Source organism: Tenrec ecaudatus, chromosome 13 (genome assembly GCF_050624435.1).
Source record: "Tenrec ecaudatus isolate mTenEca1 chromosome 13, mTenEca1.hap1, whole genome shotgun sequence".
NCBI lineage: Eukaryota > Metazoa > Chordata > Mammalia > Afrosoricida > Tenrecidae > Tenrec > Tenrec ecaudatus.
The window spans coordinates 68,191,041-68,216,701 of NC_134542.1; the positions used below are offsets into that span (position 1 = coordinate 68,191,041).

The window sequence follows — 25,661 nt, forward strand, 5'->3', positions numbered from 1 at the left end:
ACTGAGATGCTTACACACTCATTGATTCTGCTATCCTCCTGCAGTTGGCATCATTACATGTGCTTTGTGAGATTGAGGAGGATTTTGTAGATCGGTGTCCGATACATGGGCTAATGTCTGCTAGGCTTATGCACTTGGACAGCACTGGGTTGGGATGCTTTCTCATTGTACACTTACCCTCGATATAAAACTCTCTCTTATAAAATGTGAGTGTCTATGAGTGTTATTTCTCTAGTCTACCAGACTAACTTGGTGGTGATGACAGACACTTGCCGCTAGGATTACAGCTAAGAGAGCTGAACAAAACTGTTACGCTGGTGATGAGGTGGGTCAGTTGGAGAGGCTGATGGCGCAGAGAAGACAAAAGCAGAGCAGCTTGTCCTGAGATGGTCAGCAAGGTGGGTACATGGAAGAGAGAAAGACCCGCCTGCTTGCTTGGCCAAGAGATGCTGAGAGAGCTGTCCTACACTGAAGAAGGGAGAGCTGGGCTCCGCACTTTGGGGAAGCCGTCCAGACTTTGCCTGTGTAGTTCCTGCTCCTGCTCCCAAATATACCCAATTACTTGCTTATGAAGCTACTTAACTGGACATTTGGTCTGTGAGTCGTGTACAGTGATGGCTACGCATTATTGAACCCAAACAGAAGGAAAGTGTTCCCTGAGAAAGGTGGCAGTAAAACTGTGGGGGAGCGGAGGTGTGTTTAACCTTTAGTGGATGGTCATTTTCAGTAGCCACCCTGAAGAGAGGTGAATTCTGCCCCTACTCCGATAACTACTACGATATCACGAAAAACGTTTCTGCTGTGTAATAACAACAAAACGGAACAAAGTAAACGCATACATCGGATGCATCTTAATTTATCTTAAATAGCCCAATATTGTTTCCATAGGTGGCCAATGCCTCTTACTCTTTTAAACTTAAAATTGCCAGTTTGTTCTATTCAACATTATCCTAGTGGTTCGAGCCAAAGCAGTTCAGCCAGGCAAAGGAATCGAAGGCCTCTTGTGGAAACAGAGGAAGTAAGATGCAGATGACACACTCTTATAGGTATCTAGCAAAATCCAAGGAAACACCACACACACACACACACACACACTTAGAGCTAATAAACGTGTTTATCCTGCTTGTAAGATACAAGATCAATATACAAAAGCCAATTGTTATTTCTGTACATTAGCAACGAATAATCCAAAAATCCAACCAAAAACAATGCACTTACACTAGCTTCAAAAGAGAACAAGGCAGGAATGAATTTAACAAAGAAGTGCACAGCATGCCAGCCCCAAATGACAAGTCATCAATTGAAAGTAATTAAAGACCTGAAAAAAAAAACAAAACCAAAAGCTGACAAAACTCCTATCCACGGATTTTAGAAGACTCATCCTTTCTGATTTCAAGACTTCCAACCAAAGCTGAATGCACTGTGATCCTGGCAGCGGGAAGCTGAAGGCGCAGAGGAGGTGTAACTGCTGCCAAAGAAGCCGCTGAGGCAGAAAGGCCGGGAGAAACAGGCCTGGGACGGCTCCTCCTCTCTCCGCCTTGCGCTCCAATCTGCCACTCGTACCCCCGACTGGTCAGCACCAACTGGGATCCAGCTGACACCGGACTCACACTCGGAAGGTCAGTCCCCTCCAGACAGAGGGCAGAGCAGGCAAGGGCAGAGCCCGCAAGGGCAGGAAACGTGACCTCAGGGTGTGAATTATGTTGCTAACTAAAATGCAATCCACCGCAAGTTCAATCTTTCTGCTGCTGATCCTGCTGCTGCTGCTGATTGGCCCCGTGGTGAGGAGGTTGGTGTTCCTCATATTGAGGTGTAATCCACACCGAAGGGTGTGGTCTTTGATCTTCAATGGCAAGGGCTTCGGTAAGGAGTTCAGTAAGTGGCGCAATGGTTAAGTGATCAGCTGCCCTCCACAGGGTGAGCAGCTTGAATCCACCAGTTGCTCTGAGGGAGAAAGATCTAGCAGTCTGCTTCTGCACAGATTACAGCCTTGGAAAACCTATGGGGTGGGAAGTTCTCCTCAGTTCTATAGCATCATTACCACCTGGAATTGATTTAATAACAGCAATAGTTTGATATCTCCTGCCCACCCCATCTGGGTCCACACTTCGATCTCACTGCTGTCGAATTGATTCCGACTCACAACAACGCTGTAGGACACAGGGGAACTGCCCTTGTGGGGTTTTGAGGAAATCAAGCCTCGTTTTTCTCCCCCTTTGGATTTCCAAGGCTGTAAACCTTCATGGGAGCAGAAGTCTCATCTTTCACCCTTCAAGCAGCTGGTGGTTTCAAAGTGCGGATCTTGCAGTTAGCAAGTAACTACTATATATAAATATCCTAAATAGATGTGATTCCTTAAAGCGGAATAATTTAAGACAGAGGCTTCACCAGTTGAGGTAAGCTCTCCTACCTGAAACTTGTCTCAAGGACTCTGCTGTTCTTATCCTCCAAGATTTGAAACTGGACCCCAAACCAAGATCTTTTCAGTCTTTTCAGCAAAAGTAGGAGAGCTCCATGATATACCATATATACTTGTGTATATGCCAAGTTTTTCCAGCACATTTTTTCCTTTTTTTACATTTTATTAGGGGCTCATACAACTCTTATCACAATCCATACATATACATACATCAATTGTATAAAGCACATCCATACATTCCCTGCCCCAATCATTCTCAAAGCATTTGCTCTCCACTTAAGCCCTTTGCATCAGGTCCTCTTTTTTTCCCCCTTCCCTCCCCGCTCGCCCCTCCCTCATATGCCCTTGGTAATTTATACATCATTATTTTGTCATATATTGCCCTATCCGGAGTCTCCCTTCTCCCCCTTCTCTGTCGTCCCTCTCCCAGGGAGGAGGTCACATGTGGATCCTTGTAATCAGTTCCCCCTTTCCAACCCATTCACCCTACACTCTCCCAGCATCGTCCCTCACACCCCTGGTCCTGAAGGTATCATCCACCCTGGATTCCCTGTGCCTCCAGCCCCCATATGCACCAGTGTACAATCTCTGCCCTATCCAGCCCTGCAAGGTAGAATTCGGATCATGGTAGTTGCGGGGAGGAAGCATCCAGGATCTGGGGGAAAGCTGTGTTCTTCATCGGTACTACCTCGCACCTGATTGACCCAGCTCCTCTCCTAAACCCCTCTCTGAGGGGATCTCCATTGGCCGACACTTGGGCCTTGGGTCTCCACTCTGCACTTCCCCCTTCATTCAATATGGTATGTATATACATACACATATATATATACATACACACACACACACATATATACATATACACATATCTTTTTTTTTTTTTTTGCATGATGCCTTATACCTGGTCCCTTTGGCACCTCGTGATCGCACTGGCTGGTGTGCTTCTTCCATGTGGGCTTTTTTGCTTCTGAGCTAGATGGCCGCTTGTTCACCTTCAAGCCTTTAAGACCCCAGACACTATCTCTTTTGATAGCCGGGCACAATCAGCTTTCTTCACATTTGCTTATGCACCCGTTTGTCCTCAGCGATCCTATCATGGAGGTGTGCAGCCAATGATATGATTTTTTGTTCTTTGATGCCTGATAACTGATCCCTTTGGGACCACTGGATCACACAGGCTGGTGTGTTCTTCCATGTGAGCTTTGTTGCTTCTGAGCTAGATGGCTGCTTGTTTATCTTCAAGCCTTTAAGACCCCAGTCACTATCTCTTTTGATAGCTGGGCACCATCAGCTTTCTTTACCACATTTACTTGTTCACCCACTTTGGCTCCAGCAGTTGTGTTGGGAGAGTCCAGCACATTTTTAATGGTAAAATTTTCGTGGTAAAATTAGGTGCCTCGGCTGATATTTTGGGTTGGCTTATGCTCAAGTATATATGGTATATGTGTGTATGTATGAGGGAGTACCCCCCAAAAAACTGGGAAAAGTACTCATTTTTCCTGCTAACTGAGCACTAAGCAACTCACTATGAGTCAGTGCACTCAGTGGCGTCACCTGGGAAGATTCTCGATGGTCACAGTGAATTTTTTCATATAAGCAGTTTCACTCAAACCTTGTTTTTTTTGTGTGTGGTGGTCCATTTAATTTCACAGCATGTGGCTGTGAAATTTTGTTTCCTGCTCAGGAAAAATGCCACAGATACTGTTGTGATGTTGAATACAGCTTACAAGGACAGTGCTATGGGAAAAACTCAAGTATATGAGTGGTTTTCTGATTTCAAAAAAGGTGAAAAGTCCATTGATGACAAACCTCATTCTGGACTTTTGTCAACTTTTCAAATGGATGAAAATGTCAACAAAGTTCATGAATTTGCACTCAAAGACCAACATCAAGCCACTGAAGAGATGGGGAAGTTATCTGGACGATCGTGGAGCTCGGGAGGTTCAGGGAATTTTAATGGAAGATTTGGGAATGAGAAGGGTCACTGCCAAACTTGTGCCTCGGTTCTGACTGAGCAGGAAAAAGACCATCGAGTGGAAACTTGCCATGCCATGAAAGAACAGCTCTGAAGAGACCCCAACTTTCCCCCCCACGGTCTTTACTGGTGATGAGACATGGTGCTATGCTAATGACCTGGAAAGCAAACATCAAACCAGTCAGTGGAAGAAGCCATCATCACCTCACCCCCTCAAATATAATCAAGTGAAATAAAAGATCAAGATGATGTTCATTTGTGTTTTTGATGTGAGGATAGTGCATTTGGAGTTTGTTCCACCAGGTCAGACTGTTAATCAAGCTTTCTATTTAGAACTTCTGAAAAGATTGTGTAACAGTGTGCAACAAAGTAAGGTCTGATTTGTGGTAGACAGGGGACTGGTTTTGCCACCACAGCAATGTACCTGCTCAAGTTGCCATCTCAGTGCACCAGTTTTTGGCGAAAACCAGCATGCCTCTCTTGCCCCACGCACCTGACTCACCTGACCGTGTTCTGTGAGTCTTCTTTTGGTTTACGTGAATGAAGAGGAACATGAAAGACAGTGATTTGAAGATGTAGAAGAGGTGAAGAAAAAAAAGCGAGGAGGTGCTTTCAGCCATCCAGACCGATGAGTTTGAAAAATGTTTTGAAGAATGGAATCGCAGATTTGATAAATGTATAAAGTGTAATGGAGAGTATTTAAAGGTGATAAGAGTGTTTTGTAGAGAAAGTGAGGGATGGATTCCAAACATGTCAGTAGCAAGAAACAAACCAAAAAGGGTAGTAGGTCATGGTGATTTATTAAATGCACAGGCTAAAACTACTAAGATAGGAATGAGTGGAGGACGAGCTGATTTACATATTCTGTAAAGGGCCAGATACAAATATTTTAAATATATATAACTAGTTATTGCCCATAAAGGCAATAAAGATAAAAAAAGAGTGTTTTGTAAAAAAAAAAAACATAGCTCTGAAAAAAAATTCCATTTTTTGGGTACTCCCTCATGTACATATTTTGCGGTATACACATACACACACACACACACACACACACACAAAATTGTGATCAGATCCATTCCAACTCATGGCAGTCTCATAATGTATCAAGAAGAACTATGTTCCATAAGATTTTCAAAGGCTGGTGTTTTGAAAGTAGATTGCTAGGCTTTTCTTCCGAGGTAGTTCTTGTAAAAATCAAACTTCCATTCCATTGGTGAGTAGCTTCAAACATTAACCACTTGTATGCCGGAACTCCATGAGTCATATAACTATTGCTACATCACAAATTCTAACCGGGATTAAAAAGACTATAATGCCCACTTTGTTTCTCTTCCGGTTTCGCCCTCCTTATACCCAGGGCCTCAAACTACACGGCATCTTATTCTGGTCCTGCCTAAATTCTTTTGCAAAAATCCAGCACACATACGAAACAGTGATAATATCCACACAAGAGAAACTTGCACGTAGATCTGTTGGACTTAGGGAACAATGTTGCCCAGCAGGAGAGTATCAGATGGCCAGGATGGGAGAGGTAGTACAGTTTATGAAATAGAAATGCCCTTCAAAGCCATTCATTTTCAAAACTGGAACCCTTAAACTTTCTCCTCCCTAATTTTATTTTATTTATTTTTAAAATCATTTTTGGGGGGCTCATACAACTCTTTTCATAATCTATACATCCATCCATTGTGTCAAACACATTTGTACATATTTTGCCATCATCATTTTCAAAACATTTTTTTCCACTTGAGCCCTTGGTATCAGCTTCTCAGTTTTTACCCCTCCCTCCCTCATCCTCCCTCCCTCACAAACCTTGGATAAATTATTTATAATTTATAAATTATTATTTTTCATGTCCAACACTGGCCAATGTTTCTCTTTACCCACTTTTCTGTTGTCCGTCCCCCTGGGAGGGGGTTATCTGTGGATCATTGTGATTGGTTCCCTATTTCTTTCCCCTTTAATAAACATTTTACATAGTTTGGAAACACTTCCCTTCTCCTCCAGAACATCAAAACACCAGTAAATGTAACGTTGTTCTTAAGAATTTCCTGAAAATTTAATGAGACCACTAGAGATAAATGAGGAAACTCGCCATATCGCCAATTCTGCTTTGGAGAAGCAGCAGCGGCAGAGACCAAATATTGGCATGTCATCAGTCTCCTCCGTGTCTTTTTTACTTCTGGCCCTGGCTTGACATTATAGTAGGTGCTTAACAAATATTTGTTGAATGAACAAGTAACCCCCCCCCCCCACCACCACATACGTAAAGTCTACTTTCTCTGATTCCCCACAATATCATGGACATGGGAAACATCTAGCATAGTGGTTCTCAAAGTATAGTCCCCAGATCACCAGGGGTCTTGTGGAAAATGCAAATTCCCTCCTCACCCCACCCCTCTGAAACTCCACGTGGGGAGGGCGCGGTTCAGCATTTTCTGTATTAACAAGCTCTCTGCTTGACTTTGATGCCCTCGTGTTTGAGAACTGCTGGTCTACAAAGCTCCTTTAACAAGGAGATGATTTTTCCTTATTATTATTATTTTCCTTCCTCACATGCTACAGCTCAGAATGCTGCTCCTGACAGTCCTTTACCAGGCCACTGAGGCAAATCCCAACACTAAGCCCTAACCAGCTTAACGGAGGTGAAAGGAGCAGGCCTTCAGAAGGCCAGGGGCTGCCAGGGGTGAGGCCGTGAGAGCGCACTTAGTCATGAAAATGGGTTCAGAACAGAGAGGCCCACCGGCCTCGCCCCACCCCCACCCCATTTGAGCCTGGGTTCCATGTGCTTTCCAGGAGAGCTGATGTGGCCTTGAAGGCTCTGTTGTAGGAACATGTTCTTGTCAAATGGAAGACATCTGAGCCCTCGATGAACCCGCCGTGGTGGCTGTTTGGCAAGCTGCTTACAAACCCTTCCAAGCACAGGCAGCCAGCGTGAGCCGAGTCTGCAGCACAGATCTAAGGCGGATTCTTGCCTGTTAGAGCAATCTCATGACAAAACAAGAAGAAATAAAAAGGGGAAAATAATCTCATCCAAAGTGAGGTCAATTCCTACTTTTATAGGGTGACCAACTCATTTCAGTTGGCCTGACATGGCCCTGGTTTTAGCATGCAAAGTTCCTCTCCTAGAAAACTTTTCAGTCTCTTGTGAACTCAGTTTATCAAAATAGTGAGTTCTAAGGCCGTGGTGGCACAATGGGTTATGTGTTGGGCTGCTAACTACAATGTCAGCAGTTCGAACCCACCAGCCGTTCTGTGGGGGGAAAGATGAGGCTTTCTGCTCCCGTAAAGCTTACCACTTCGGAAACCACTGGGCAGTTCCACTCTGTTACTCTGGTTGCTATGACTCAAATAGACTTTATGGCCGCAGGTGAGAGAAGGTCGTGTGAGTCTGAATCAACTCGATGGCCATGGGTAGAATGTGGGTAAGGATGAACCATGACTCCAAGTTTGCTTTCTGAACTGCCGAGGTGAACAACTGTCAAGGTCAACCAAGTTTAGTCAGGAGCCACAGGCAGGTAAAGAGAAAGAGTAACAGAGTACATGGAAATGGTGAAGCTATGTCTATGGCGAGGAGAGTGGGTGGGACTTAGTCTGAGGGTGGACATGTCACATCCGATCTGAAACCAGGTCACTAAAACCTGATGCTAGGCATGCTCTACCACACGCTGGCACTGGGCACTGCGAACCAGAACGCTCCGGGAGGGGCGGGGAGGCCAGCCTGATTCCCCCCACTCTAAAATTTTATCATGCGCCATCTTGAAGGTGTGTGTCACGAAAGCTACTCTTAGCAAGTACAATGACTCCTTGATCTTCAAAAAAAGAGCATTATTCCTTTTTCCCACTTGCAGACTGGAAGATAAAGAAACGCCCAACATAGCAAAAACTGTAGGAGCAGGCTCGGAAGACACCATCAAAAGCACAATTCACAGAGCTAAATGATACCTGTGTCCTTGATATTACGGAAATATAGGTAAACACCTAGCATGGGGCCTATAGTTAGAACACTGCTACTCAAAGTCATCTGCAGACTGGCCACATGCTTAGTAAGGAAGTTTAGGGTAAGTGTTCAGACACTTTTAGATCAATGTGTTTTTCCTTGTGATTGTTTGTTTGCATTTCATATGATTTTCTGTATATGAAGCCCAGGATAGGTAGATTGATAAAGACCACATCTGCATTGATAATCACTTAGGGGATTATCGGCATGGGAGGATGGGGGAAATGGGGAACTAGAGGCAAGAAGAAAATGTGTTGAACTTGATTGTGGTGATGATTGCACAAATCTTCTTACTATGATTGACTGTTTCAATCGTATGGTATGTGAAGTATAGCCCAACAAAAATATGATCAGAAAGGTGTTTAGTGTAAGTGCTCAGCCACTTTTAGATCAACCTGACATGGACACAGCACCCAAGTGCACGCTCGTTTTTCTAGGACTCACTGTCATTGTAGTTCACTAAAGGGCCGGATAATGCACGTTAGAGATTAAGGAAGCAAATAAAAACCACTTCTTCAAAATAGGTCGTTTGAGAAGTATTGGCCCACCGCCCCAAGGCAGTTCTAACATTTGGTAGGTGATGACGAATGCATGAAGGAAGGAATGAGTGAACAAATGCCAAAGAGTAATTTTTTATGTAGTAAAATCAGATCAGGTCTGGCTGTAGTCCTTTCAGTTCACTTAAATAATTGAACAGCCGAAGGGCTTCGTGTGGTGCTCTCACTGGGTGTATGGATTTCCTCTGCGTGGGGCGGCGTCAGGCTCTCCAGGAGCTGTGGGGCACATGCGGTAAGCTCTCTGGCTAAGGGCTTGAGGCACCCCCCATCTACAGAAGCTCAAGCAGAGTTATCCTGATTGGGTGATTTATTCCCAGCCACACACCACCCCTGCTGAGTCCTCAACAGAACAATGAAGTAGCCTCACTGCAAGTTGGAAGGCGAATCTCTGACATGGTGTTTTGTTTGTTTTTTTAAATAAAATTAAAAGGTCAGAATCTTCTCATTCAACCCTCCACAAAAACATGGTTGAAGTGGTAGATCACTTAAGCCAAACAATTATACACAAAGGTATAACATGAGCCGAAATAGCTCATCAATGTGCTCTTGTTTCTGCAACTAATGACCTTCAAAACATAAACTAGGTAAGAGTGGAAAGTTTGTGTTCTTCAACTTAACTTTTCATATTCTAAATTCAAGGAGAATTTGATGTAGAAAAAGTTTTTTCCTGCCTAAACCTTCTTTCTTTACCCCCATATCCAAAACAAGAGCAACAGGAAAACAACAGATTTGGACTGTTTAATTTGTCCCACAAATATTCTGTGTCTATTTGGGGGTCACTAGTAGACTTCTATTAGTCTAATGTACACCTAATAGTCTAGTAGCCAACACTAACAGACACACAGCCCGAACGCTCCTCAGAAACAGGGAAGGCAAGATTATTCACATACTTTGGACATTTTATCAGGAAAGATACAATCAGAGCCACCAAGTCAATTCAGACCAACAGCAACCCTATAGGACAGGGTAGAACTGCTCCTGTGGGTCTCCAAAATGGTAGCACTTTACTTAAAGCAAAGATTTAAAGCCTCATCTTTCTCAAACCTTCCACTTGTCTGTCAATTTGTCATACTGTGGTATTTGTACCCATTCCAAATAAAGGTGATCCAACAGAATGCTCAAATTATAGAACAATATTGCTGATATCACATGTAAAATTTTGCTGAAGATTGTCCAACAATCGTGGCTGTAGTACATTGACAGGGACCTGCCAGAAGTTCAGGTAGGATTCAGGAGAGGACGTGAACAAGGGATATTAGTGCTGCTGTCAGATGGATCTTAACAAAAGCAAAGAGTACCAGAATCAAAGCAGAGAAATCCAAAACAACGTTTACTTGTGTTTCGTTGACTACACAAAGGCATTCGACTGTGTGGACCATAATAAACTGTGATAATCTTGAGAAGAATGAGAATTCCAGAATGCTTCCTTGTGCCTATGTAGAACTTGTCCATGAATCAAGAACTTGCCTATGTAGAACTTGTCCATGGATCAAGAGGCAGTTATGTAAGCGGAACAAGGGGATACTGCATGGTTTGCAATCAGGAAAGGCATGTGTCCTCTCATCATACTTATTCAGTCTGTACGGCGAACAAATCATCAGAGAAGTTGGATAATATGACTAAGAAAACATCAGGATTTCAGGAAGGCTTATTAACAACCTGTAATATGCTGAAAGTGAATAGGACTTGAAGCATTTGCTGATGAAGATCAAGGATTGTAGCTTTCAGTATGGATTACAACTCAATGTTAAGAAGACCAAAATCCTCACAACTGGACCAGCAGGTAACATCATGGTAAATGGAGAAAAGGTTGAAATTGTCAAGAATTTTGTCTTGCTTGTATCCACACTCAATGCTCATGGAAGCAGCGGTCAAGAGATGAAAAGATGAATTGCATTGGGTAAATGTGCTGCACAAGCCCTCTTTAAAGTATTGAAAAACAAGGAAGTGACTTGACTAAGCTGTGGTATTTTCGATAGCCTCACAAGCATGTGAACGTTGGGCATTGAATAAGGAAGACCAAGAAGAGTCCATGCATTTGAATTGTGGTGACAGAGAAGGATATTGACCATATTACGGGCTGCTAATAGGACAAACCTATCTGTCTTGGAAAATGTTTGGCCCGAGTATTTCGTAGAGGCAAGGACGAACTTTGTGAAGCCCCTGTGATAGTTAGGTTTTATATCAACTTGGTGGGCCAAGATTCTCCCATGCTATGATCTAACATTGTCTGGTCAACTCCATGATGGATCTTATGTGAAGTAGCCAAGCAGCTGTGGGAAGAACTGACCAACCTCCTTCATCAAGTGACAGCCTTCATACAATTGAGAGAGGTTTTATTCAGGGTGTGCTACTCTAAGTGGAAACTAGCCCACTTCTGCTGAATTTAGATCCTGCATCTGATTCATCAACATCCTCTTATATTTCCCACTGATCCCAGAAGCCATCAGTGGACTGCTGACCTCAGATTCATTCAGTTTGGCATCTACCAGCCTATGGACTTTCTGTTTGAACTTCCTGTTTCCTGTACAGCAATCCAGGAATCTCTAGGAGTCAGGAGAAGCCTTCAGCTTACATTTGACCCACAGTCTTGAACATGCCTGGACATACCCACTTCTACAATAGTAAGAGCCATTTCTTGATATAAATTTCTCTGTATATACATACAGTTGTTACTAGTTTTGCTTCTCTAGAGAACCCATCCTTAAGACCCCCTCATAGTCCTTTTGACAGGTTTATAATTTATTACATATTCATTTAACCGACTTTAATGTGTTCATCCTTTCTTATCTCTACCAAAGAGTGCAAGCTCAGTATAGACAGAAGGTCATAGCACATTTATTAGGTATTTTACATTCCACATTGGACCACTTCGTCACTGAAAAATGGATAAGAAGAAATTTTGGGAGACGTGAGGAATTATTGCATATTCCAGAAAACAAAAACAAATGATGCTGACTTTGTTAAATCAGTATTTTAAGCTGAAAATATTTTTTTCTATTTGAATGGCCCATGTTTTCTCAAGTATCTTCTGGTTCATAATTCTTTATTCTTTTTTTAAAAATCTTTTTATTGGGGACTCCTGCAGCTCTTATAACAATCCATGCATCCATTGTGTTAAGCACATTTGTACATACGTTGCCATCATTCTTTTCAAAACACTTTCTTTCTACTTGAGCCCTTGTTATCAGCTCTTCATTTCTTCCTCCCTCCCTAATGAATTCTTGACAATTTATAAACTATTATTAATTTGATATCTTATACCGACCTCTGTCTCCCTTCACCCATGTTTCTGTTGTTTGTCCCCCTTGGGAGGAGTGGCTACACATTGATCATTGTGATCGACTCCCCTTCTCCCCCAACCTTTCCCCTACCAACATCGTATAGCTACTCTCATGATTGTTCCTGAGGGGTTTATCTGTCCTGGATTCTGTGTGTTGAGAGCTCTTATCTGTACCAGTGTACATGCTCTGGTCTAGACAGATTTGTAAGGTAGAATTGGGGTCATGATAGTGGGGAGGAGGAAGCATTGAAAAACTAGAGGAATGTTGTATGTTTCGTCAGTGCTATACGGCACTCTGTTGGCTGGCTTGTCCCTTTCTTGTGACCTTTCTGTGAAGAGATGTCCAGTTGTTTACAGATGGGCTTTGGGTCTCCACTCCGCCCCCTTCCCCCTCTTTTGCATCAATATAATTGTTTTTTTCTGGGCCTTCTGATGCCTGATACCTGATCCCATCGATACCTCGTGATCACACAGGCTGATGTGCTTCTTCCATGTGGGCTTTGTTGCTTCTCAACTAGATGGCTGCTTGTTTATCTTCAAGCCTTTAAGACCCCAGATGCTGTATCTTTTGATAGTCGGGCACCATCAGCTTTCTTCACCACATTTGCTTATGCACCCATTTGTCTTCAGGGATCATGTTGGGAAGGGAGCATTACAGAGTGCCAAGTTATTAAAACAAATTTTTCTTAAGTTGAGGGAGGACTTGAGTAGAGGTCCAATGTCCATCTGCTATCTTAATATTTAGCATATAACATATATATATATTGATCTATGTCCCTATTGTTATATATAAATATATTGACATATGTACATGCCTGTATTTAGACCTCTATAAATGCCCTTTGCCTCCCAGTTCTTTCTTCTATTGCCTTTTACTTTCCTCTTGGCCCACTATCATGTTCAACTTTCATTCCTCTTTCAGTAATTCCTCTCAGCTACATTGCCCTTGATCAAACCTCACCAGGCACCCTATGCCCTCCTCACCATTGATTTAGATCCCTTGTTGTTCCCTTGTTCCTGAGTTTGTTGGCTCCTCCATTCCTTTCCCCCATCTTCCCCTCTCCCATGCCCACGCCCCTGGAACTCATAATTATTTCTTACAGTCATGCGTGGTATTTTTCCCTCCAATGTTTTTGGAATACCAACTTCTGCAAAGAATGCAGAAAAGGTGCTAGGATGGCCTATATCCCAAAGAAGTGTGGCAAACCTGTATTCTTGCTGAAAGCATGGCCATATTTCCGATAGGGCAGAACTTCCTTCTAAGTCAATGTCCTTTACCAATCTTTAGGTTTTGACCTCCACTAGTACTTGTGATGCTAAATCCTTGATGAGAGGAACACAGAGCAGCGTGGACCTTGAGGGACTGGGAGGAATCTGTGGGTGAACTGGAAGGATATACCTTTGTAGCAGAGGGAGCACATGGTCACCTAAAACATATGCACGCAAACCACATGTTGTCAGCTGCTTATCTTTCTTTTAATGAAGTTTTGAAGCTGTTTTCTAATTTGAGGTTCTCATAAATGAAGGGAGAAACGTGGCCTTTGATAGTCATGTTCCTCCTTCTGAAGAGTAAACCTATGAGGCACCGGTGGGCAGAAAACTGCTCCCTCTAAGACAAGTTTTGCTGCCAGACCTCTGCCTTCCCAGACTTGGGCTTTTTTGCTAAAATTAGGTCATATTACTATCTAATTGAGTCCTGCCTTCTGGACAGTTCTGCCAAAGAAACTCATTTAAAAAGCACACACACACATGCAAATAATATAAGAATCAAGCAATTAAAAATGTTCTTCTTACCAGGTTTTCGCGGGTCTCCCCAGGGACACTGGTGTTGGTGATCTGGAGCACTGTGGCATGGTTGAGGTGACACTGGATCCGTCCCAGAGACCGAGTGCTTCCAAAAGACCCCGTCAGAGAAGCATTATTTTTACTCTCCAATCAAGCAGCCTTAAGAGCCTAGCTTCCATTGAACAGAGACCACGCTGTGGACACTGGACACAGGGTGTGGGCTGCCGCTGTCTTGCATTAGACTCAAGCAGCGGGCCTCTCCTTGGGGGCAATTAGCAGCAAGGTCTCCACACCTTTGGCTGTGCTCATTTATTCTCTCCTCTGAGCATGTCACCCTAGCCCCCTTTTAAATTAATTATAGCCCAGGATGTAAAAACATCCCTGTGCTGATTTCCTCCTATACTTAAGTGAGAGCTGGAAGAAAGAAAACAGAAAACCTATAGGAAGGTATTAATCTACTTAACATTTTTTAAGCACATCATCCAAAAGACTTTTTTTTTAAATCTTACATATGCTCAGCAGAGTTACTGGCAAAAACCGTACATTTTCTTCATTTCATCCTTTCAACATCAAATAGTAGGCGGCAAAAATTGGATCCGACTTCAAAGCCTGCTCTGGGCTCCAAGTCACAGAGAGGCGCCTCCATCTCACATATTGAATCCGAGCAGGGTATCAAAGTACTACCCAAGGACCTCGGGTCCTTCCTCAGAAAGAGGCTCCGACATCTGTCGAGAGAGGAGCGCACGGGCAAACCACCTCGGGAGCAGCTAGCGCTTATTATCTTCCAGGTTTGGGATTGATTCTCGGTTCACGGTAGCCCCTGCCTCTCCAATGCACCAGAGCGCTTTAGCAAGTAGGCCTTCGTCTCAAGGAATTCAAACTAGCACTAACAGTTTCATGTTTGGATGGACCGACCACGCTGCCACCAACAGCTTTTGGTCCCTAGACTTTTTGGGGGGGGGGCCTGAAGGAAGGGGCCTTAGACCAGAGGTGACCAGGTACCTACCTTCTTTGCCTGTTTCCTGAAGACGCCACACACGTTCGGGGAACTCTGGGCTTGTAAATGCCTTAAAAAAAAAAGTTGGGAAAGGCTTGAGAATGATCATTTTAAAGAATCAGGAAGAGAAGTGCATTTCTCCAAAGGAGCCCTGGTGGTGTAGCGGTTAGAGTGCTTGGCTGTGAAATGCAAGGTCGTTGGTCTGTGCCTACCAGTCACTCTGCAGGAAACAAAAGAGCAGCCGTGCCAGCGTGCTTCAGGGTGGCGCTAGAGCCTGGCAACTCTATGGGCAGTTCTCCTCTGTCCTCCCGGTCTCCGTGAATCACAGTTGACGCTATGCAATGTTTGGGGGCGCTGGGGTTTCCTTCCAAAGGTGCATCCAATAGACTCTGGTTTAACTTAAATTGTTTCTGGTTCTTTCCTTCGGTCGTGTTCCTTTCCTTGGTTAAAAGGATAAAAACAACCCCTAACACCTTTGCTATGGAGTCCATTCCAACCCTTCCTGAGCAGACAAGATGGGGAAGGGCTGTGTCCTGGCGTTTCCAAGGCTGTAAACCTCTGCAGAAGCCGACTGCTCCACCTCGCTCCCAAGGCTGACTAGAAGCCCCGAATCACCAACCTTTCGGTAGGTAGCCAGCCACGTGCTTCACCACTGTGTTAGTGCTTCTCAGCTAAAAGGATGGGTGCATTCTGAGAAATGTCTCCTATGAGGTGTTCCTGCTGAAAGCGCTGGGCTGCTCCCCAAAGGCCAGCAGCCTGCACTCCCCTGGGGATCTCTCTCTGGGAGGTAAAGCCTGGGGATCTCTGCTATTTCCGCTCTGCCCAGAATGGTCGCTATGAGTTGGAATTGACCCACTGGTAAACAACAACAGGTGTTCCTCCTGTGACCCTAAGACACAAGACAGCGCCCCCTTTAAAGCTGTAGGATCGAATGTAGCTTATTGAACATTATGGGCTTTCACAAGCCATACTAGACATGGAAGCTGACTGCACCACTCAGCACAGGCACCCCATGCATTGTTTCAGAATGTAAAATGTATATTGTCCCCAAATACATTGGGGGAGTGTTAGGGTACACAAAGTTGAACGGGTTTCTTAACTACAGGAATTCTTTTTCACAATCACAATCGGCATTTACAGACCTCTAAGGCAAGGAGCGGTTTTCTTGATATCGAAGCGATTTCAACAGAACTTGCAAACCAAGCTGGACCAGGAAGGAAAGTTTGCTGATCACGCTCAGAAACCAGTCAGTGACACCCCTGGGGCTCACGCTGATCAACCCTGGGGCTCACACTGATCAACCCTGGGGCTCACACTGATCCTGGAGCTGCAGCAGACCAGGCAGTGTTAGCTCGCTTGTGCACGGGTTTCCATTAGGCAGGGATTGACCTCACCCAAGCCTTGGTGTTTTCAGTCGCTTCCTATGCACGTGAAAGTTGGATACTGCCTAAGAAGGACTGGAGAAGAATCAGTGTACTTGACAGGCGGTGCTGGCGAGGGACACTGCAAGTACCAGGGACTGTCAAAAGAACAAACGAATCTGTCTGGGAAGAGAAACAGCAGAATGCTCCTTAGAAGCAAGTACAGACTTTGACTGGTGGGCTTTGTTATCAGAAGAACACAGTCTCTGGGCAAGGGCAGTGTCTGGCAAAGCAGAGGGCAGCAAGAAAGAGGAAGACCCTCCAGGACATGGATCCGCGCAGGGGCTGCAGCGACGGCTCCACCAGCACGACGGGGAGGGTGGCAAGGCACGGCACCGGACAGCTGTGCTTTTCTTTCTGTTGGGCATGGGGTCACTATGAGTGGGAGCGGACTCAGTGGTACCCAGCCACAACGACAAGGTACATGTGTGGAAGGCACCCTGCAGGCTCTCCTAATCTGACCAAAAAAAACTTTTCCAAAAGTGAGAACCAATTGCAATTTATTAGCATATTAAAGTTTCATAGAATCATGCTTAGAAAAAAACAATTTTGCTGGAACCCCAATTTCAAATCATTGTAACACATTGTATAAAATGTGTGATAATTTTAACACACTGTCAAAGTAACAACTGGCTATTATCAAGTTTCAGATGGGAAGAAACAGTATGGAAGCATTGACCAGGGGGCAGGAAATCTGAGTGCTAACCATTTTAGATCCTGATCTCTCTCTCTGTGTTTTACCGCCCCACCCCACCCCCACCCCCAAAAAACAATACAAGACTTTGGGTGAATTTTTACAGTGTCTGGGCTCTACTTTTTTCTTATCTATCAAGCGAGATGGAGATAAACTACTATTCTGATAGTGTCTTCTAATTCTACATACCCTTGTTCTTTATTTACTCTGACAAATTTATTTCCAGATATGTGAATATTCATTAACATGCCTTTGTTGTATAGTAGATTATAAGCAATGTATTTATTTTAAAATATCACATCAATGCCTGCGTGAGGGAGATAAATTGTCTATATCCTAGGGTGCATATTTGTTTATCGCGTGCTTCCCACAACGGAATATTAGCCCCACAACAGCCCTGTTCCATTTCATATGCTCTGTCAGCACCCAGCCCCGTGCCTGGTACATAATCAGTGTTCAATAAATATGAAACAAGTTGAATGAATGAAAGAATGAATAGTGCATCCTCCAAAGTATGGGGGCATGAAGATTGGTGAAAAATGACTTAAACATTAGAATGAATGAATTCAGGAAGACACTCTGGTGTGGTAGTGGGTGTTGCAAGGCCAGTAGTTCGAACCCACCAGCTGCCCTAGAAGAGAAAGATGAAGTTTTCTACTCCTGTAAAGATTTATAGCCTGGAAAAATCCAAAGGGACAATTTTTGGGTTGCTAAGAGCTGAATCAACTCAGTGGATTTGGTATTTGGGGCAGGTCATATTTTACTATGATTTCAAATAGTTCATGAGAACGCCACAACCACTGAATTTGGTTCTTTCATTGTCCTTATTACATCATTGATGACACAAGTCTTCAGAGGTTAAGGGAGATTGGTCCGGGTATCCTGGCAAATGGCTGGTAGAATGAGGGCCCTGACCCATGCTTGCCTGGGCCCCAAATCCTCGGCTCTTCCTCTGACCCATGAGGCCTTCTAAGCCCTTGGGCTTTGTGTACTGGCCCAGGGCAGCCTCGGCAAGTCCCGGTGGCTCTGGGGCTCAGAGACAGCAGGGGAATGCCGAGCTCCTTCAGGACAAGCATTCTTAAACTTTTTCCACTCATGATCCTTGTTCAGCTGAGACATTTGCAATGCCGGCACGTGCTGCCAGAAACACCTCAGATTCATTATGTGCTTGATTTACAATTAAGTTTTGGTCATTGGGTATTCAGAAACCTTTTACTGTTGCCAAATTTGGGTGACCCTCCCTCCACCCCTCCACACACACATTCTGTTACCATATCCCACCACTTAAGAAACTTGGCTCTAAGCGTCCTAGGGAATGCTTCAGAAAATCTCAAAAAGTTTGGTTGTTGAACGCCTTCCGGACCCTGGTTTCTGTGTCTAATAAAGACGTGATTCTCCAGAGGGCTCCTCCCGTTTGGACCACTCTTTGGGATTAAAAGGCTTGGGCGGGCACACCCAGCTGTCTATGAGGGACCGGTCCCGTGCTTTGGCTCCCCCCTCATTCAGGGAGAAGGACCCCAGAGTGGCCCGGATAATGCACTCACGGCCCACTGGATGAGCAAGGACCGTGTGTCTCCCCACAGACCAGGGCGCGAAAGCATTCGCAGGAGAAGCCCATTATCTCGGAGTTCCATGTTTCCATGAACTTTTGGACGCCCCTGGGTAGCTGAAAAATGACTTGATTGAACAAAGTTAATTAGTGTTCTTTACAGAGATGCTTTCCAGCACCTTTATTTTAATAATATGTACACTGAAACGTCGACCGAAGACAAGAATAAGGAGTGTTTTGCTGACTTTATTTTAACTATGAACTTTTCTCTCATAGAGCGTCATGAGGGACTATCTGTTCTTAGAAACACCGCAAGAAACCCTCCAAAGATCTAACTGCCTCAAACCCATGCAGTACTTTCATCGAATACACTGTCACTGGTCTCAGGGCCCTGAGGCTGCCAGTGAGCGGCTCACCTGCAAGCCATACTACCAAATAAGGGAGCATCGTATAATAACCAACAGCCAGTGCTTATTGCGTGGGTGTGGTCGGTCCACCAGACCCCAGCAAAGCATGGACACATGGTTGTCTCATGTAAGACTTCCAACAGCCATGTGGATTGGTTCTATTTATAGATCCATTTTACGGATGAGGGAACTAAGGATCAGGAAACAAATGGCTTGCTTACAGCTAAAACCAGTGTGCTAGTTAGATTTTTGCATCAACTTGAGTCTGTGTGAAAGTGTAGGGGTGGAATCCTCCAGAGGCAGTCCCATGTGGGACGCCTGACCCTGAGAACCGTCAGTGTCCTGCCACGGTTCCCGGAGATGCTGCTCCCACTGACCTGTGAGCGGCCTGCATCCCACTTCACCGTTCCTTGTTGTTTGCCTGCAGCTACGGCTGAAGAAGACCCTGGCTAGAATTGGACTGTGGACTTGAGTTGAACTGGGCTGAAATTCCTTCTTGCTATAAGACTACTTTTGATATGAATCTCTTTCTTATACATAGTTGAGGACCCCTGGTTTGGCTTCTCCAGACAACCCTGCCCAATACAACTGGTAAGCAGGGCTGAACAAGACCTGCTGATTAAAGAGAAGGAGACAGTTCTTCATGGACATTATTGATTCAGACAAGAATTGTCGATGGCTGACAAGACCATGAGACAAATGGTTAATAAGGGAACAAGCAATTCATACGGTCCCAATGTAGCAGATTTCTTCACTGAGGTCATAGAGGAAACATTTGGGAGGCGGAACATTGGAGGAATCTGAGCGCCACCATCGTAATGCAGCGCGCATTAAGTCACGCTGGGATACCATGTCTTTAGGGACAACATGAAACATAAACCCCACCCAGGATGTGTTGCTTCTTTGGATCAAAGGCATGTAACTTGACTGACATCAAAGCTTTAGGTCTAATTGACAGTTTACACAAAACACGGGGAAGAGAGAAGCTGAACAGCATCGCACAGAAGCCACCAGGTAAATTCAGAAAATGGGCTCTTCTTGGACTCCCGGAGAGCCTGGTAGCACGGTGCTCAGGCACTCAGCAGCCAACCGAAGGTTGGTGGTGAGAAGCCAACCAGCAGCTCCACAGGAAGAAGACTAGGAGAGCCGTCCCGCACAGACCCCATGCCGGGCAAAAAGGGCCAGTGCTGCTCTGGCCTCCAGGGTCACCAAGAATCAGAAGGGGTTTGAGAGCCCCTCACCTAACCGCCGGCCCCACCATCTGGATTAGTTGGCTGGACCTCCTAAAAGTCAGGGGCACAAAAATAAGGGTTATTCTGTATTAAAGAGACAGCTATAAGAACTTGATGCAATATTACATCCTGGATCAGATCCCAGGTTGGTCAAACAGGTGCAGAGGACATTCTTGGAATAGTAGTGGGATCTGAGCATGGATTAGTAAAACCAAAACATCAAACCAAACCCGCTGCCACCAAGTTGATTCTGACACGTAGTAACCCTATAAGGACAGTGTAGAACTTCCCCTGTGGATTTCCAGGATTATAACTCTTCATGGGGGGAGCCTTGTTTTTCTCCCAGGGCGTGGCTGGTGGTTTGAACTGCTGACTTTGTGGTTAGTGGCCCAATGCATAACCCACTACAGTGCCAGGGTTCCTCATAGAGCGGTCCTATAGGAGATTCATAAATGACTGTTTCTTGTATGTCATTATTTTGTATCTATAAGGAAAACTTGAAAAAACCATCCTGTGCTTAGACTCCAAAATCTCATGTGAAGTGACAGATGTGTGACTAGGAGGTAGTAGTCTCTTTCGGTCATGATACACTGGCTTTCTAGTATGCACCAAGCTACGAGCCTACAAGAGCCAGAACTAAAGTCTCCAGCAGATTGTCTCCAGGCCTCAGCTACTCAGCAGCTTCCCTGTACTCAGCTCACCTTGCGGTGCCTCCTGAGAAGGGAAAGTGGAGTCTCCACTGAGAACCCTTCTGCAGGCATCTGTCCTGAAGAAGCTGCCAAGCAAAACTAACACGCGAGTCCATCCTCCTATGCCCAGTTCCCCCGGTCAAGACCAAGAGGGCTCAGAGAGGCTACATCTTGAGTTAATGGCCACAGAGGACACCTCTCCCCTCCCCACCCCCTTCTCTTCTTCCACAGTGAGGATCCTCAAGACCAGCTGACTCTGTCGTGCCCAGCTGACCGCACTGTGGTCCAGGCTCCAGGCCTCCCTCAACTTTGTAGACTCCAGAATTCCACTTCCCAATCTGTTGTGGGATGATGAATGAGTTGACTATGCAAGTTATGTGTAGATATTTGTTTGCTGTGAGACATGCAATTAAATTTTGGAACATGACTTGAAGACAGAGTCAGCTAACGAGGCAAAAGGCTGACGGATATTGCATGATTTCATAACGCCATTGTTCCAAGGCCATGCTGGCTAGTGCTATGTATTCATGCTAATTTCCCAGATCCCACGGAGCCCTTTACACTTTGATCCTATTTGGTTTCCTCCTTGGTTTTTCCCAGCCCGTGATCCCAGGCCCCCTATTTGCCAGTTATGGCACCCTCGCCTCTGTTTTCCCGTCTGCTTCACTACCTTACGCAGGCGCTGTCAATGCCAAAGTCTAAGGGAGGAGCTGGAGGCTTGCCTTCATGCCACTGACAATGCTCGCCTCACCTGAGGAAGCCAAACTCACTGACACCGAGTCCATTCTGACTCACAACCCTACAAGACAGGGTCCAACTGCCCCTCTGAGTTCTGAGACTCTAACTCAGTACGGGCGTAGAAAGTCTCATCTTTCTCCCGAGGAGTGGCTTCAAACTGCTGACTTTCCAGTTAGCAGCCCAAAACATAACCACTATGCCACCAGGGCTCCTTGCCTCACCTATGAGTGTCACCCATAAGGCTTTCTTTAATTCGTTGTTAGCAGCCAAGGAGCCTGGGCAACACGCTTGCCTCAGACCTGAGATGGATTCAAGCTGGAGTAGTGAGGAAGTGAACGGTGACTCCAAAGTAATGGATGACTACGGTGGTGCTGTGGGTTGAGCACCCGGCTAAGAACAGGGTCAGCAGTTTAAACTCACCAGCTACTCTCGGGAGAAAGAGAATGCTTTCTACTCCAGGAAAGATTTACAGTGTCTACAGATGGGCTTTGGGTCTCCACTCCACACTCCCCCCATTCACAATGATATGATTTTTGGTTCTTTGATGCCTGATGCCTGATCCTATTGACACTTTGTGATCATACAGGCTGGTGTGCTTCTTCCACGTGGGCTTTGTTGCTTCTCAACTAGATGGTCACTGTTCTTCTTCAAGCCTTTAAGACTTCAGACACTATATCTTTTGATAGCCGGGCACCATCGGCTTTCTTCACCACATTTACTTATGCACCCCATTTGTCTTCAGGGATCATGTCGGGAAGGTAAGCACCAAGGAATGCCAGTTTAACAAAACAAAGTGTTCTTGCATTTAGTAAGTGCTTGAGTAGAGACCCAATGTCCATCTGATACCTTAATACAAAAATCTATATACATATATGCACATAGATCTATTTCCCCATCATCATATATAAATATATTTACATAGTACATGCCTATATTTAGACATCTATAAATGCTCTTTGCCTCCTACTTCTTTCCTCTATTTCCTTTTACTTTCCTTTTGTTCCACTATGATGTTCAGCTTAATTTGGGTTTCAGTAATTTCTCTCGGTTACATTGCCCTTGATCAAGCCCTACCAGGCCTCCTACACCCTCCTAGCAACAGGACATCTCTTCACAGAAGGGTCACAAGGAAGAGACGAGTCAGTCAGGGTGCAGTGTAGCACTGATGAAACATATAACTTTCTTCTAGCTCTTTCATGCTTCCTTCCCCTCCACTATCATGATCCCAATTCTACCAAATCTGGCTAGACCAGAGGATCTACACAGGTACAGATAAGAGTTGTTAGCCATTGGTAGCCAACCAGACACCTCTTACTGAAGGCAAATTTTTTGATAATGATGATGGCAACAAGTGTACATATGTTCTTCACACAATGGATGTATGTATGGATTGTGATAAGAATTGTACAAGCCCCCAATAAAATGATTTTTAAAAGAGTTGGAAACACATTTCTGTCTCTTTCTGGCGCTCAACATGTCAAAGTGAGGATGTGGTGAGTCCTCTGATGCAAAGTTCCAGATTTCCCCGGGTCTTCCGGTTGGAGCAGTGATCAACTGTGATAACAACAGGGGAGCCAAAAATCTATATATCATCTGTGTGAAGGAGCTCAAGGGCCGGCCGAACAGACCGCCCGCTACCGGTGTGGGTGACATGGTGATGGCCACAGTCAGGAAAGGCAAACCCGAACTCAGAAAGCAGGTCCATCCTGCGGTGGTGATACGGCAACAATAAAAGTCCTATCAGAGGAAAGACGGTGTGTTTCTTTATTTTGAAGATAATGCGGGGTCATGTAAACAATAAAGGTGAGATGAAAGGTTCTGCCATCACAGGACTAGCTGCAAAGGAGTGTGCGGACTTGGGGCCCAGGATGGTGTCCAATGCCAGCAGCACTGCATGAATTTTCCTTATATTTGTAAAAACCACCAACCACCCCATTAAAAATTATTCACACACACCCCAAAAAACAAAACCAACCCAAAAGAGCTGGTAACACAGGGAATCCAGGACAGATAAACCCCTTAGGACCAATAATGAGAGTAGCCATACCAGGAGGGGAAGGAGGAGGTAGGGGAGAAAGGGGGAACAGATTACAAGGATCTGCATATAACCCCCTCTCTGGGGGATGGACAACAGAAAAGTGGGTGAAGGCAGACGTAAGACAGTGTAAGACATGAAAAACATTTTTATAAATTATTAAGGGTTCGTGAGGGAGGAAGTGTGGGGAAGGAGGGGAAAATGATGAGTTGTATGAGCCCCCAATAAAATGATTTTTAAAAGCAAACAAAACCCCCCCACCCCAAAATAGAAAGAAAAAGATTTATAGTGTCAGAAACCCACAGGGGCAGTCTAGTCGGTCTCATAGGTTCACCATGAGTCGGGACTGCCTCAATGACAGTGGGTTTGGTTTGTAGTGATGAGGATGGTGACAGCTCACCTTGTGTCAGGCATGTGCTAAGATCTTATTTAGGATCCTTGCATTGAATTCTCACATCAGCTCTGGGAGCACAGGTCCTATGGGTGTCCCCACTTCATAGATGAGGAAGCGAAGATGGGCTGTCCAGGTAAGGAGCAGAGCCCAGGTACACACTCAGAGAGAGTTGAAAAAGAGCCTTTATTCTGAGTTGGCTTTGGGTGAACTTTAATCTCCAAACTTTTGGTTCGCAGTTGAGCACAACCCACAGTCTCCTAATGTGGCATTAATGTGTATTGTCCATAATATTGTTCTTCCGAAAGACAAACCCTTGAGCATGGGAACATGGGAACTTCAAGGTTGACAGAAAGGAGAATGACCATGATGATACATAGAGTGGTTCTCTTTTAATATGATCTCTGCCTTTCTTTTTCCTTAGTGGAACAGTGGTTATGCTTTGGGCTGATAACTGCAAGGTCATTGGTTCGAAACCACAAGCCACACCTCAGGAGAAAGATGGAACTTTCTACTCCTGTAAAGAGTTAGAGTCTCAGAAACTATCAGGGCAATTCTACCCTGCCCCATCAGGTCACTGTGAGTTGGCATCGACTCTATGGCAGTGAGTTTGGGTTTTCTTTTGGCTAACGCGCCCTGGTGGTGTGTCGGGGTCCTCATCGAACTGCTAACCACAAGTTCAGCAGTTTGAATCTTCGGGAAAAAGATGAAGTTTTTTGCTCTCAGAAAGAGCTACAGCTACTGAAGGGGGCAGCAGTTCTGTACCGTCACTATGAATCAGAAGCAATTTGATGAGAGTGGGTTTGGTTTTCCTTTGGTTGGGTTGAGCTGGTTTTGCATTATAATTTTAACACTCCACATAGTGAATTAAGATTGTCATAATGTGTAGTAAGTACCCAATGACAATGATATGACAATAAATAGTTGAATGGATACATTTTTTATTGTGTATTTTCACACATACACATAAAAAACAGCAACACCCAAATAGCAAAAGCCTTAGTTTGGAGGTTAAGAAATCATCGGAGCCCATTTAGCACATGCTTTTTCTTCATGCTATAGCAATGGAAACTGAGGCCGAGGGGATATGACTTGTCCACGGGGTCAACAGGAGACAAACGCTTACCATGCAAGATCTGTCCACCACTGTATCCTGTGAGGGTGACATTTAAGCTCGTCACCCTCTTTTCCTTCTGAAAGCACTGGGCTCGGTTGAGGGAGCGGGAAACCCGAGCGAGCGGAACAGTGCGCTCTGCACACGGCTCCACGGATCAGGGCAGGGGCATGCGAAGAGGGCAGGCCCTGGAGGGAAGCTCAAAGCTGAAGGGAAAGCCGACAGACTGTTCAGTAGGCAGCGGCTGGCACCAGGATCCCAGCAGAGACCTGGAGGACAGAGTGAGCGGTGCAGGGGCTGGGGATAGACACGGGTGTGGCTGGAGAGGGCTCGGGTCTCTAAACTGAGAATGGCAGCTGAACTGCTCGACCTGGAAGA

The 25,661-nt window shown here is 44.9% G+C and overlaps 1 protein-coding gene and 1 pseudogene across 1 annotated transcript in view; one reads left to right on the forward strand and one right to left on the reverse strand.

Annotated features, from left to right (window-relative positions):
* MYO3B (myosin IIIB) overlaps positions 1–25,661 on the reverse strand; it is a 504,101-nt gene that overhangs the window by 106,619 nt on the left and 371,821 nt on the right. Inside the window, exons 31-32 of the mRNA XM_075529130.1 lie at positions 15,023–15,083; positions 14,026–14,122 (exon numbers count right to left, since the gene is read on the reverse strand). Of these exons, the coding sequence (XP_075385245.1) occupies positions 14,026–14,122; positions 15,023–15,083 (158 nt within the window). The remainder of the gene's footprint in view (positions 1–14,025; positions 14,123–15,022; positions 15,084–25,661) is intronic.
* On the forward strand, positions 23,218–23,641 carry LOC142424499 (large ribosomal subunit protein uL14-like; annotated as a pseudogene).